Consider the following 13787-nt stretch of genomic DNA (forward strand, 5'->3'; position numbering starts at 1 on the left):
GACTTCTTTTCTGTTTCGCTACAGGAAACAATGCAAAACAGAAAAATCAGCAAGAAGAGAGAACTTAAGGTTTTTTTTTTCTTCAATGGTATTCTACGAAAAGTATTTGTTCAGGCGAAAACCAGTGGACTGTTGTACCAGCATTCCTGTTTTACTACACACCACATGGCAAATGCTGTTCCTGAAAGTTAACAAAAACAGTTGAATAGGAATGAGGATGAGCTGAACAGACCTGTCTGTGCATCGAAATCTGTTTTGAGCTGAGCCATAACCAAGCCCTCATGCATTCCTTCCTGCTTCTCAGATTTCTGTCCACAGGAGGGACAACAGCAAACCTCGGTGGTTTCTGTATGTGGAATTATTTCCACCGCTGCCCACATAGACTCTGCATGGGGCACAGGCCTCTAACTCTGCTTGATGTTTTGATTCTTCTCAGACCAAAGTTCCGTAATCTGTTCCAGAGAGAGTGTACAGGCCAAACAGAGACAGTGTAGCAACTGGCAGACATGTCAGGACAATACTGAGCACGTCATCGCTGTGCGGCAGCGGAGATAGCCTGCAGCAACACATCATCACAATCCCAGATTTCATTATGGAAAGTTTTGTTGCCATCTCTCACTTTGAATTATTTTAACTAAGTCGTCAAGCTGTTTTTATTTTTTTCTGCTTGATCGTCTGATTTCTAGGCTGCTATTTTCAGTTTGATGGGAGCACAGAAGGGGAATTACACAGTATGTGATCTCTGCATGACTGTGGTTTTTGGTTTAGGGTTGATTTGGAAGTAGGATGACAGAAAACCAAGTCACCCAGAGGTTGCCTTAGATATATTAGTAACAGACCAGCAAATGATGACCCAACTTCTAGTGAAGCTCAGTCCAGTTCAAAGCCGACAGCACCACTATGCACCTGCCCCAGTACTTGACTCCCAGTGTCAGTGAGCTCTCCAGTATCCCACAAAGATAATTACAGTGTCCCAGTTGTCATGTATTATTGCATGGTCAAGGTTCCCAAAACTTTGTGGCAAGTGGGGTGGAATAGAAGGGAATTTTTCTTTGTCTACCCGCATTTAGTCTGTGACACTGCACTGAAAGGGATTACATCATCACCATTGTAGCTTTCGAGCCCTCTGCTTTCCTCTATTGGCTGGTATACAGTGGACCGTCCGATCCAGACAAAGGCAGAGCATTCCAACAGTTTAGCAAGCAGGAAATGCAGACACATAGTCACACTTCATTACAGTCAAACTCATCAACCTTTCAGTCACCAGCAAAAAGCCAGTCACAACCTAAAACCACCAGAGGCCATATTATCATCATGTCATTTGACTTCTGACTACACGCTGAGTAATACTGGAGAGACCCGATCAGACATATTAAAACTGATGGAGCTTCCTCTTTTTGCTAAAAAAAAAAAAAAAAAAAAAAAAAAAAAAAAGGTGTCAGAAGGCCATGTCAAACATCAGGAATACATGACTAATTTTAAATCCTGTCACAAAAAAACAGCATGAAGAAACTGGCCTTATGGTTGACATTAGCCATGGTTGAACACCAGATGAAACAGGGACAAATCTCAAGGTTTGTTTAGTTTGTTATCAGATCTATCAACAGTAACAGGCAGATAGATTTGGCAGGGGCAGCTAGTCCAATGGTACTACAACAATCCCAAAAGATGTGGTCAAGAAGTTATAGCAACGACATTGTATAGCCTACTTAAGTAATGTGGTTAATCTAATAAGTCATTAAAGGATAATGTAATATATACTTAAGAAAAACAACAATAACAGCAGGATTGTGATTATTCATTATATAATATAAACAATATTTCATGGTGACCACTTTGCATAATTTCAGCCCACGCATTCCAGAGTAGCAAATTATAAAGCAGCACAAAGCTCCTCTTGTTGTTGTCTTTTATCTTTGCTCAAGCTATTCCCTTCGAGCCAATGCACCAGAGACAATAGAAACATAAGCCTAACATAGCAACAGGAAGCATCCCTCTGTGACTGTGCAGGCAAGTTGGAGAGACTTTATTACAAATGAAGCTCAGGGACAATTGTTATTGTTACATGAGAAGTTATGATACAGAAAGTGAAAATAGAAACACTTATCTTAAGTCATATGACAGGTAGAGGAGGGTCATTTACGATGGTAGGAAACATGAGCAATAGCTTTAGTCTCAAGAAGCATGAACATGACATGTTCAGAGTTTGCATGTTGGTGCATTTTGATGAGAACAGCAAAAAAAAAAAAAAAAAAAAGAAAATGAGAGGCTGCACTGATCCTGTCTACCTGCCATTTCTCATCTCTCCCATTGTTATGGTTCCAAATTAGTCCCCCATCCCTAAGTGAGCCATTATAAGCCTAAGGCAATTCAGTCCTATTTTAACCTCGGATGGTGTTTTCACCAGCACCCAAAAATGTTGGCCCGTGGTGGCACATAAAAACAAAGTGAGCATGCTTTCTCCACTAAGTGATAAAAAGCTGCAGTATGTGCGTTAGATTAATTCTCAAAGAAATCCCATCAGAGAGAGTAAGAGGCAGCTCAGTGTGAATAATAGCTTTGATTTAACGAAAGGGACAAAGCTTAGATTAGACTGACTATAGCAAAAAAAAAAAAAAAAAAAAAATGGTGCAGCTGTATGATCAGTCATGCCCACCGCAGGTCAGCTAAGCCTATCAAGAATGCTAAAACTCCTTGATCCTTGCCTAAAGCTAGACTCCAAAGCTTCCTTCTCCACCTGATTCATGCCAAGTTTATCTCATCAAATACACACACTCCATCACAGGGAATTCCTTTTGTTTGTTACAGATTATATTATGTAATGATGATTCTTTTGGACACAATGCTTCATATATTATGAATTACAAAGGTTATCACAGTGGCCTTGTGGCTGTCTCAACAAGCCTTTGTTTGCCTTGTACCTTGCATTACACAATTTCTCATGGATCAAGTTGCCATTCTATTCTTCATCCCAAAACTGTCTGGCAGGCCCGTTTTGGGAATAAATATGTTCCGTGCATGCATTTAACACACACAAAGGACCTCTGAAAAAGCAAAATGAGTCTGATTTTGGTTTTCTGACCAACTGTAATCTTGATCTGCAGGATGTAAGGTATAAAATGGTAAATGCTAAATTCCCAGTACAGACAGCATGGTTTGATGTGTGTAACCAAATGATGAGGACTCTCGGGGCTGTAAACAAATCAGAGTTCTCAGGGCCAGGCAGATGTGATCCAAGGAAAAAAATACCTGGGATATACCATTCTGAAATACATACAGGCTCTATGGTGAGTGTTGACAGTTACACAAGGGCACCCTATGTATTGATTTACACGATGCCACCTGTGAATCGTCTCCCTAAAGCACTGCTGGGAACAATGCCCTTGACATGCAACGACGCAGCCTGTGTATTTTGACAGCCCCGGTGATACACGGGTGAAAACGTCTCTTCTCTAGTCCAGTTCGTGTGAAACCAGCCCATTAGTTGAAAAACACTGGCACTGACTGCGCACTGGCACCTTCACACCGTACAAAGATTTGCTTTGTCCAGCTTCAGACAGCCGACAGATGTTGGAAGGAGGCAGCTTTCACCACGAACAACACCCGCACATGACAAGCACCACGTCCCCCACGTTCCCTGCTCACCTTTTCTCCTTTCTCCCTCCAGCGTTTGGATGTGTCACATAATGCGAAGCGGTTTCCCCCCTTTTGTTTAACTCGTAACACAAGCCAAAAAAAAAAAAAAAATACCCTCAACGCAAACTGCGCAGGGCTCGTGCTTACCTTCGCGAGAAACGCCTTCGCTCCGGTGAAAGCGAAAATATCCACAGCCTCTTCCTCCGAAAGGCAACTTGGAAGTTTGATAGAAAGTTACGGTTTGCCTCGCTGCGCTATGCAGCTGCTGGAGGGATGAGATCATTCAGGCAGCCTCCCCTCTCCCTGCCCCGGAGTCTCGCGAGAAGGCCTCGTGGAAAAAGCAAACGTTTCCGTGGCAACAGCTCACCTGTAAATGGGTAGACACGCGGAAGGAAGAGCGAAGAGTTCCCACTCTGCGTCAGAAACACTGGTAGGAAAAAGTATGACAGCTGGCGACAGAAAACTAATACCGAAATCAGGGGTGTCAAACGTATGGCCCGCGGCCCAAAACAGGCCCGCTAAAGATTCCAGTCTGGCCCACGGGATGAATTACACTGAAGGTGTTATAAGAAGCTGTTCCACTCTGCTGTTAAACTCCTGAACTCTAAATAACACCAACACCAAAGCCAGTGTACTGTCATTTTATCCACCTGCTGATTACACTGTTAATTACCTGTGCTATCTGCACAGAACCATAACCATCATAGTCTCACTCATACCCAATGGTTTTGTCCACCTTGTATATTGTATCATTTTTTATTTTTCTTTACTTTACACTTTACTTTATCTTACTTGCTTATTCTCTACCTGACTTGTTTATTTATTTTATTGTACAGGGTGTCCCATAAGTCTCCATACATAGGAGACATAATACATTCCATACATATATGGTTCTAACATAACATGTATTTCTTTATATTTCTTCTTCATAGTTCTTCAGCAGACACGCATTGAAATGTGTTCCCGACAAAATGGCAGTCATATAGAGCATATTAAATAAATAAAAATGGTTTATGTCAAGAAACGTTTACTTTTCCTATGTATGGAGACTTATGAGACACCCTGTATTTTATTTTTTACTGCGTGCTTCTTACTTCATGTTCTATGTATGCACCAAACCACTGAAGCAAACTCCTAGTAATGTGAGCCTTGTTTACTTACTAGGCAATAAACACAATTCTGATTCTGTTTCTGATTATAATGTCAAGGTGTGTTAAACCTATTCTTGTTGAGGGGCCACATACAGCTCAGTGGGCTCTAAGCACAATCCCACTACTTCCTGAACTTCAGGTGGGTCCTTTATTTCCTGTCTTTCATTATTGGACACACTGATTAATCCAGGTGTGTCTGCTACTTGTTGGGACAATTGATTGATTAGGCACACCTGGATTAATCAGGGTGTCCAATAATGAAAGACAGGAAATAAAGGACCCACCTGAAGTTCAGGAAGTAGTGGGGTTGTGCATAGAGCCCATTTAATCTCAAGTGGACCGTTCAAGTAAAGTAATAGGTTAACAACATCTAAACAATAACAACTCCAAATTTGTCTCTGTTTTGGTGCAAAAGAGTGTGAATAACCTGAACAACCATGAACAACCTAAAATTACTTACTTACTTATTTATTTGTTTGTTTGTTTGTATATTTAGCATGGACAGTACACATAAATGAACATTTCTGTAAATGTGCCAATATTAGCAAAAAAGCTGTTTTTCAACGGTTGTCCCTGGGTAAGAAGTAAAGTGCCAGCATTCATAAAATTAGAAACATTTTAAAAATGAAGTTTACACCCACACATTACATAGCATTAGTTCACATATGCAGTATACACAGTTAACCTTTAAGTATTAGTACAAACACCTAGAGAGACATTGGCATATGGGCAGGTGGTCATGCAACACAAAAAAGAGAAAACTTGATTCCAGTGAAGGTGAAGATGAATATGAATATGAACAATTTACCTGGTTGGAAGCAGCACTTGTTAGTGAGGTGGCAGTAGTGCAGATTATCCAGACACAGGAGAAAACATGCAATGTGCATCAGGAGACCTGCAGGGCTCTAGTGTGTACAGTGTGGATTTGATTTCAGCCAGTTTTTAAGTTCAGTCTTGAAGGTGTTGTATGTGGGGCATTCTCTTGAGAAAATAAGTGCAATTTTAACAGTATTATGCTTACAGATTGCAGTGGATCTGGCACAAAACATAGTAACAGGAATCTGGAACTGAAAAATACAGTATTTAACGTCATGATCAGAACAACTGATCAAGACTCAGTGACATCCTTGACGTTAATGTGTACTGTGCAATTTTTGCACTGCAAATTCATCCTGTGGGCCGGATTGGACCCTTTAGTGGGCTGATTTTGGCCAGTAGGCCGTATGTTTGACCTCTCTGCTTTAAATGAATACAAGCTGTTATTTATTAAAATGTAATAGGTTATCTTTTATACTCCCCAAATGCATACACTTTGTTACTTGCAAAAAAAACAACAACAAAGAATCTTTGAAAACAGACCTCTACTGGACTTTTACATGCTGAGTCTTATCATGCCTTGTTGTGAAGCTTGTTGTGTCATTGCATTATTTTATTTCATTTCATTTTATTTTTATTTCATTGAGTGATTCCTCTTTCTATCATAAACACTCTCTGTTGCTTATATCTGTAAATTGTGTGTGTAGGGGAGCAGTGGGAGGGTGGAGAGACAGGAGAGAGGCTCTTGTTATTCCTCCTGATCTTACTGCTGTTGACAGCCTTCATTATTTACCTAACAGTCTAACACTGAGCTGCATACTGTAGCTACTATCAGGCTTGAGGAGAGTATATTATTTAAGTGATTCCATGTATCACAATACACAAACTAAATTTGATATGCAAACACAGAGAGGCATGATTCAACCACAAGTCACTTCAAGAGGAAATAACCCCAGTGTCAGGTGACTTGAGTGTTTCACTGCTGTTGCAAAAGGCCCCAGAGCAATGTGCCACAGACATTAGATTACTGCCTGGTCTATAGTCATAACTTCATTAAATCATGCCTGGCTAACAAATTATAAAGACCAGAGCTCATACACTGTAGCAAGATAGTAGTCACGACAGAGTGTGATGATAAGCTGTATTTTAGGTGTCACTGTAACAGCTTTGGTTGTAGCTGTATAATCTCTAGTAAGAGCCCTGCTCATAAATGCAAATCTGATGACTTCAGTGAAAAACAATGAAAACAGAATGAATCAGCAGGCTAAAGGATGCATAATGCAGGGGAGTGTGTCATTTTAAAGACCATTTGACTGTGCAATGACATTACACACACATTTGTTTCAGCTGTTTCATCCTTGCCCATAGCCAGATAATTTACGATACATCACTCAAAATACAGTATGTAAAACCAAGAGACACAAAAATGATTGGAGGGATTTATTCCAGTGCAAATACTTTGTATGTGTGTGGGATAGAGGGGGTTAATGCATTATAGCAGAGCTGTGTATGATCAAATCAGTAGCACCATCTGCTGGTCAGGCTCCCACAGGACATACAATAACACAACATGTAAATAAACACTATATTTCTGGAAAATAAAGCATTTTTGCTGCAGTTGTTGTTACTTAATCTAAAGCTGTACAGTTAAAGTGCTATCCCTTTCCTTAATAAAAAGCAAAGTTTGAATAAATATGAAATGTACTCATAGTTTTAAGCACTTACAAAGCATCAGATGATATTCTCTGAATTTTTTAGAATATCACTATCATTTAATAAGGCTTAAAAACGTGGAGGACATCATATCAGCTTTGAGCTTTATGGATGAGAAGTCATTCTTAGTTCTTGGTTAATTTCAGCAGTCTTTGAATATCAGGTTCTATATCAATGGTGGGGAACTTCTTGCTGTATCTTTTAAAGGGCTCTCCTTCTGGCGCAATGAGGAATTTCTCAAAGTTCCAAGAGATGTCGTTCCTGCTGATGGGACTCCAAACCAGAAATTTGGGGTCTTGCATGAGGGTGTTTGGGTCATCATCAGGATAGGGGAGCTTGTCTTTCAGATAGGCAAAGACTGGATGTGTGTTCGCTCCATTGACCTCACACTTCTCAAAGATGGTGAAGTTGGGCTGATATCCACCCCCTGGACGAACATGCTGCAGTGAATTTAGGATCTCACTGTTGGAGCAGTTCTCCTGAAAAAGCATTTGGAGAATTATACACTTATATTAGGTCCAGATTTTTTTAATATATATAACATTGTTTTCTACAGCACTGTTGTATAGGCCTAAATACTTTTAGTTTGGTTCTAATTTTGGCCATAACAACAATAGATTTAACCCATAAAGACCCAAACAGCCACTGGCGACCAAGACCATCTACTAATGTGAAATGTTTAATACCTGTTGATGCACTAATTCTATCAATACATGTAAATAATTGGTGTAAAATGTAGTTTGTCATCTTTTCATGGTCATCAGATATGATCCATTTGGACGTTCAGAGGCTCTGTAGTGAACGTGGAAACACTGTCATCTTCTACAATATTGATTCATCAGTAAAACCTATGTAGTATGACAAATGACAGTGGATGGAGACACTTGTTTTTATGTTCAGTTAATGACATACTTTAGTGAAAAAGTCACTTTTTCTTCAGTTTTCTCCATTTTGCTATAATAACCTTTGAATTTACTCTGAGCTTTTATGAACATCTACATGATCAGTGAATTAAATATAGGAAAATACATGATTTACACTGAAAAAAATCAAAATAAAGAGGATAATATCACAATAAATGATGATAAAAAAACATAAGAAAAGTTCAATATAAAAAAATATATATATATATTTGGGAACTGCCACAAAAGTAGCACTGGGTCTTTATGAGTTAATAATCAAACTCACTTTACATAAGCAGATACTTCATAGCATCATTAAAATAGATTATGGTCTATCTATCCTTCTGTTCTGCTCAACCTACCTGGTATCCAAATTGGTTACAGGGGAAACCCAGGACCACCAGCCGATGGGGGTACTTGCTCTGAAGATGGCTGAGGTCACTGAAGTCCCGGGTGGTCGTACCTCAAAGAGAGGCCACATTCTCTATCAGGACCACTCGTCCCCTGAACACGTTGAAGTCCACCGAGTCTCCCTCCAGAGTGGTGGCTCTCAGGTCATAGAAAGTCTTGGCGATGAACGTCATCTTGTCTCCTGTGCTTCCACACTGGAAGAAGGTAGGATCTCAGTGCGTGACTGTATCCAACCACCTGGTCACCTGACTCGGAGGGTAGAAAGCTGCTTTTCATGGGTGTCAGGTGGCTCTGCAGGAAACTGATCTTTGTCAGACACACAACCCTGTAAGTTTCAGATCGACTGATAAAAGTGATAAACTGATTCTTCAAAGCAGAAATGAGACAGATCTATTCAGACCAATTTAAAAAAAAAACACATCACATCATCATTATGTTACATATTTATCACTGGATCTGTCATATTATGATATTACTAATGACATGTATTTGACTAAGATGCCCATTTCAAATCATGCTGAGTGGAGAAAAGCCCACGTTATTATGGCATACTGCTTTAAGGTATCTTGTTTCTCATTCATTAAAAATGTATCATGTGATCACCTGTCTTTCAGTGTGTGATGAAAAATGGATAAGCCATTGTATGAACCCTCAGTGGACCCAACTTCACTCACCCCTAATTTAACGACACACCAAAGCGTTGGCACACAACTCAATTTTCTTTGTTAACAAATATCATTTTATTTATTTCAGAAGGATTTATTGTAAATTCTATGTTCTACTACGTTCTTGCATGTCAAACATTTTAAAATTACAACACCTGTGGCACCTCAGTTGATCCTGAAGAAAAAAAAAAAATAGCAGCAGTATGCATTCTTTACTTATAACTTACACCGGCTGATGCTATAGAATCTCTACATTCATTAATTCAAGGTGATTAAAACATGTACTGCATTTAGAAAGGTCACCGAGCATGGCACAACACTGTTCCCTTTGAGGAAACAGGCCTACTGTAATGAATACATCACTGCTCAGATTCAAGTTTCGGGGTGTAAATAATTCAACACCTGTCCTGATGCAACCAAAATGCAGCCTCCACAATCTTCTGACCTTAATAAATAGATTTCTTTCATAAGGAGCCATGTGTAATACGCTAATTTGCATTTTTTTTAAAGTTTAGCATACAAATAAATAAAAAGAAACAAAAAGGCAAATGTGGTGGAATACAATAAATTCATGAAACAGAGATTAAGTACAAACGCATGTGCCATGACAGTAGCTTTGCCAGAGCAAATAGTTACAGAACTTCCTTGAGAAATGGGGGATATGCTCTTGGCTGCCTACAAGGTTCAGTAATGAAAAACAAAATTGTCCCTCTGCTGGTAGATCCTGCAAACTGCATCTGTTGACAGGTCATTTCCAGTGGGAGTCTGATCCATGTCACATAGGGGGAAAATATCTTTATCCGTGGCACAGGGATGATGTTCATCATGCTAACACGAACAGATCCTCTGAGTGTTGTTCTCAGTACGTGGCCTGTCCGACTCCTCCTCCAGACCAGCTTTATCAAGATATTCATCCAGAGATCCTAACAAGTTGTCCACATCTGCTTTGTGAGCCTCCAGCACCAGTTCTGTTATACGTGTGAATGACTGGAGGAAGAAGGAAGTACAAAATAAATACACAGAGGATACATTTTCTGCAGTACTTATGCATATTTCCATGTAGATGTACCTCAGTGATATTACTGTCGGAGGACGCGCTCGTCTCGAAGAAGTCCATCCCATAAGATTTGGCTAGCTGCAAGATCCAATTAAATATGGTTGGAAACAAAGAAATCAATGATTCACCACATTTGGCAACAGTTTTCTCCCACAAGTTTTCTTAAGCTAGCACGTAATGATATATTCTGCATAAAATGATTAAATTCAGCTGATATAAATATTTTGGCTTGACTGTTGGAAAAAAAAAAAAAAAAAAAGAGGTTACAAAATACCTTGCTGCCTTGCTCTTTTGACACCTGCCTGCTTAGCTCTTCATCAGTCTTATTTCCAACTAATATTCTGTTCACCTCCGTTGGGGCAAACTGCAAAATACAGACAACAACAATAAAAGGACACAGTGGATAGCAAACAGATAAGACGCTTCATGTCGTCACTGATATTTAACTACAAGGTGTGCAGCAAACACTGACAGCTCACTAAGATGTAATACAAATACTGGGTCAGTGTGAAGGACAACAAGGGAACAGGAAATGAAATGATACAGCTTTATGCCTTACTTCATCCACATCACCGGCCCACTTTACTATACGCTGAAAGGACGGCTCATTTGTGATGTCATATACAAAAATGATACCCTGAATAGAAATAAACAAAAACAGAAAGTTGGATGAAATATCACATGAACTAAATCAGGTAACTAGACTATATTGATGGGAGGCTTACCTGTGCACGCCTATAGTACTGTTTGGTAATGGTCTGATAACGTTCCTGACCAGCTGTGTCCCTGCAGAGAACACACACATCAGAAAAGCAGGTTGACACAGTGAGCTGCATAAATAACCCAGTCATAGAGGAAAATCTCACCTACCATATCTGTACTCGCACCTTTACTCCATCTATTTCTAGTGTTTTCATCTTGAAATCAATTCCTGCAAAACAAAAGAAAATTAGATATTTTAAACAAAATATGCTATTTTTTAACAACATAAACCTATATTATAAAAATTCATTTGAGCAACTTCTACAAATTTGGTTAAAAAATTTACTTTTGTGGTGTTTTGGGCCAATTGTGGTATTTTAAGCATTTAACGAGTCCTTTGATAAATCATTAACCTTGACAAAACTCCTCCGGCTTTGTGTTTCCCTAAAGGACGTGCAAATGAGGTTTCTAGGAAGGTGCTCTATTCTGCTAGGTAATGACACAAAAGTGCTGAGAAATGCGACTGTCAAGGACAAACGTCAAAACAAAAGAGATCCTTGAATGTATGACACTGAAGTCCACACCTTACTGAGATTCCCCCAGGAAACAAAAGTAGTGTTTCACATTTCTTACTAGTGTAAAGCTGACTTGAAAGAGGTTCATATGAGACCTTAATCCCTTTAAACACCTTGTCACTGACACAGTGGCACACATGCTTGCAAATATACAGGGGTTGGACAAAATAATGGAAAAACCTTAAAACATCAACAAAATATAATTTAATATGGTGTAGGTCCGCCTTTTGCGGCAATTACAGCCTCAGTTCTCCGAGGTATTGATTCATACAACTTGTGAATTGTTTCTAAAGGAATTTTAAGCCATTCTTCAGTTAGAATACCCTCCAACTCTTTTAGAGACGATGGCGTTGGAAATCGACGTCTTACTTGAATCTCTAAAACTGACCATAAATGCTCAATAATGTTGAGGTCTGGGGACTGTGCCGGCCATACGAGATGCTCAACTTCATTAGAATGTTCCTCATGCCATTCTTTAACAATTCTAGCTGTATGGATTGGGGCATTATCATCTTGAGGTGAAGGTGTTTCCATTATTTTGTCCAACCCCTGTAAATGTGCTTTGTGTTTCACTGGTGTGTGTTTGTTACATACAAACTGTGTCCCTCAACAGGTCTCACATCAGTGTCCTGCTTCCTCAGCTGTCTGCAATACTCAACTTGATGACTAGTAGTCAACAATCACATTATCAAAGCAAAAGCAAGGAGATTTTGTGCTGCTTTCTCAAATAACTGAGTTTAATCCCATGCAAACCCTGATAGCTGCACAGCCATTATCCTCTAGGAAATGGGAAAATGGTATCTTGTTGGAATCTAGCTCTCTCAAAGCTTTTAACCCTGGACTAAGCTCCATTCTACATTCACACTTTCCATGCATTTCCTATTAAGAGTCACAACAGATTCTGTGGTGGTTGTATGTGATGACACTTTAGTGTAAAACAACCTCATTAGCTTTTCAATAGTCTATCACATGGTCAGGAAACAAGGCATCAAAGATAAGAAATGTTAATGAATGTGAAATGCTAAACTTTACTTAAGTGTAAAGGAAAAAGAAAATAAATGAGCCCTGTTCAAACAAAGCTTTAGTTTGCTGTAGTTATGACTTTGTTAATGGAAGATAGGAAGGACCATCATTTTAAAGTGGTTCTATTTAGTATAAGGCATTGGAGCTCTCCTACTACTGTTGCAGTTTCATGGCTCTTTGGACCTGGGGTATTTACTAATCCCACTAGCTAAGCAGATTTCTTAATAAACTTGAAGCTAAAGAAAAAAGTAGCTACAATAACCAAAAAGTATAATAAAACGGAAATATATAAAACCGGTCACACTCAGCATATATTCTGTGAAAACTATTCACCCATCAGTCCTATGCAGACCCTTTAGTGAAGTCTGAAACAGGCGTCAGGGAATTGGGCGTCTTACCGATGGTGGAAATATGTGAAGAATCAAATTCACTTTCCGTGAACCTGCGCAACATGGAAGTCTTCCCAACCCCTGAGTCTCCAAGCATAAGCAACCTGAACAAGACGTCGTATTGTTTAGCCATGTCCAAATCCTACAATATGACAAAGCATGACTTTTCTGTGGAGGTCTGAGCTGATGTCCAGGTCCTGTCGGTGTGTGCTGCCTTCACAGTCCCTCGTCAAACTTTCAGTTTAAAATCGGAAATTCTAAAATCATTAAAACCTTTTGACGAGCATTTACATTGGGTATTGATTTGCTTAATCTTATGTTCGGACAGACTCCATGTGTATATTCATCATAATGAGTCAATAATTGGGCTATTTTGTATTTAGTTTTTCCTTGAGTTCGGCTGAATGTCGTTAGAATAAGCTATGGGTTGTACAATTTCCTACGGCTCAGAAGGCAGCATATAACCTGCATCCTACAAGAAGTTAACTAAGGATTAGTGCCTTGGAGGCCACATCCCAAATCCCAATGCCAATGTTTAGTCACTTGTGCCTTTCATTGTTCCATACTGCCTATTAAGTTGGTAATACACACCTATACCCGTATTTTTTAATGACTGAAACGGTACAGACATTCAGTTTCCCATTGGTATGAGTAAAGTATCTGATCTGCATATATTCAAGATGTCATATCTTTCAAGCTATGTAACTTATGCCACTTTTTTTTTTTTTTTTTTTATCTGAGCAGTAT

The 13787-nt window shown here is 39.3% G+C and overlaps 3 protein-coding genes across 6 annotated transcripts in view; all 3 read right to left on the reverse strand.

Annotated features, from left to right (window-relative positions):
• Positions 1 to 3915, reverse strand: part of LOC115413672 (signal-induced proliferation-associated 1-like protein 1) — a 37851-nt gene extending 33936 nt beyond the window's left edge. Inside the window, exon 1 of one of the 4 annotated variants that reach the window (XM_030126695.1) lies at positions 3784 to 3915. The gene's annotated coding sequence lies outside the window, so the exon portion shown is untranslated. Of the gene's footprint in view, positions 1 to 232; positions 479 to 3645; positions 3726 to 3783 lie in introns of those variants that run through there. The other 3 variants (XM_030126697.1, XM_030126698.1, XM_030126696.1) reach the window with 3 other exon arrangements.
• A 3144-nt stretch (positions 3916 to 7059) lies between these two features.
• On the reverse strand, positions 7060 to 8907 carry gpx2 (glutathione peroxidase 2). Its single transcript, XM_030126965.1, has 2 exons — positions 8581 to 8907; positions 7060 to 7795 (listed from the first exon to the last, which is right to left on the reverse strand). The coding sequence occupies exons 1-2, from the start codon at positions 8800 to 8802 to the stop codon at positions 7442 to 7444; spliced, it is 576 nt and encodes a 191-aa protein (XP_029982825.1). The 5' UTR covers positions 8803 to 8907; the 3' UTR covers positions 7060 to 7441.
• An 879-nt stretch (positions 8908 to 9786) lies between these two features.
• LOC115413804 (ras-related protein Rab-15-like) lies at positions 9787 to 13783 on the reverse strand. Its single transcript, XM_030126904.1, has 7 exons — positions 13050 to 13783; positions 11222 to 11282; positions 11077 to 11137; positions 10911 to 10988; positions 10626 to 10715; positions 10364 to 10429; positions 9787 to 10281 (listed from the first exon to the last, which is right to left on the reverse strand). The coding sequence occupies exons 1-7, from the start codon at positions 13171 to 13173 to the stop codon at positions 10123 to 10125; spliced, it is 639 nt and encodes a 212-aa protein (XP_029982764.1). The 5' UTR covers positions 13174 to 13783; the 3' UTR covers positions 9787 to 10122.
• Positions 13784 to 13787: the final 4 nt, after the last annotated feature.

The sequence above is a fragment of the Sphaeramia orbicularis genome, chromosome 22, assembly GCF_902148855.1.
Source record: "Sphaeramia orbicularis chromosome 22, fSphaOr1.1, whole genome shotgun sequence".
In the NCBI taxonomy this organism is placed as follows: Eukaryota; Metazoa; Chordata; class Actinopteri; order Kurtiformes; family Apogonidae; genus Sphaeramia; species Sphaeramia orbicularis.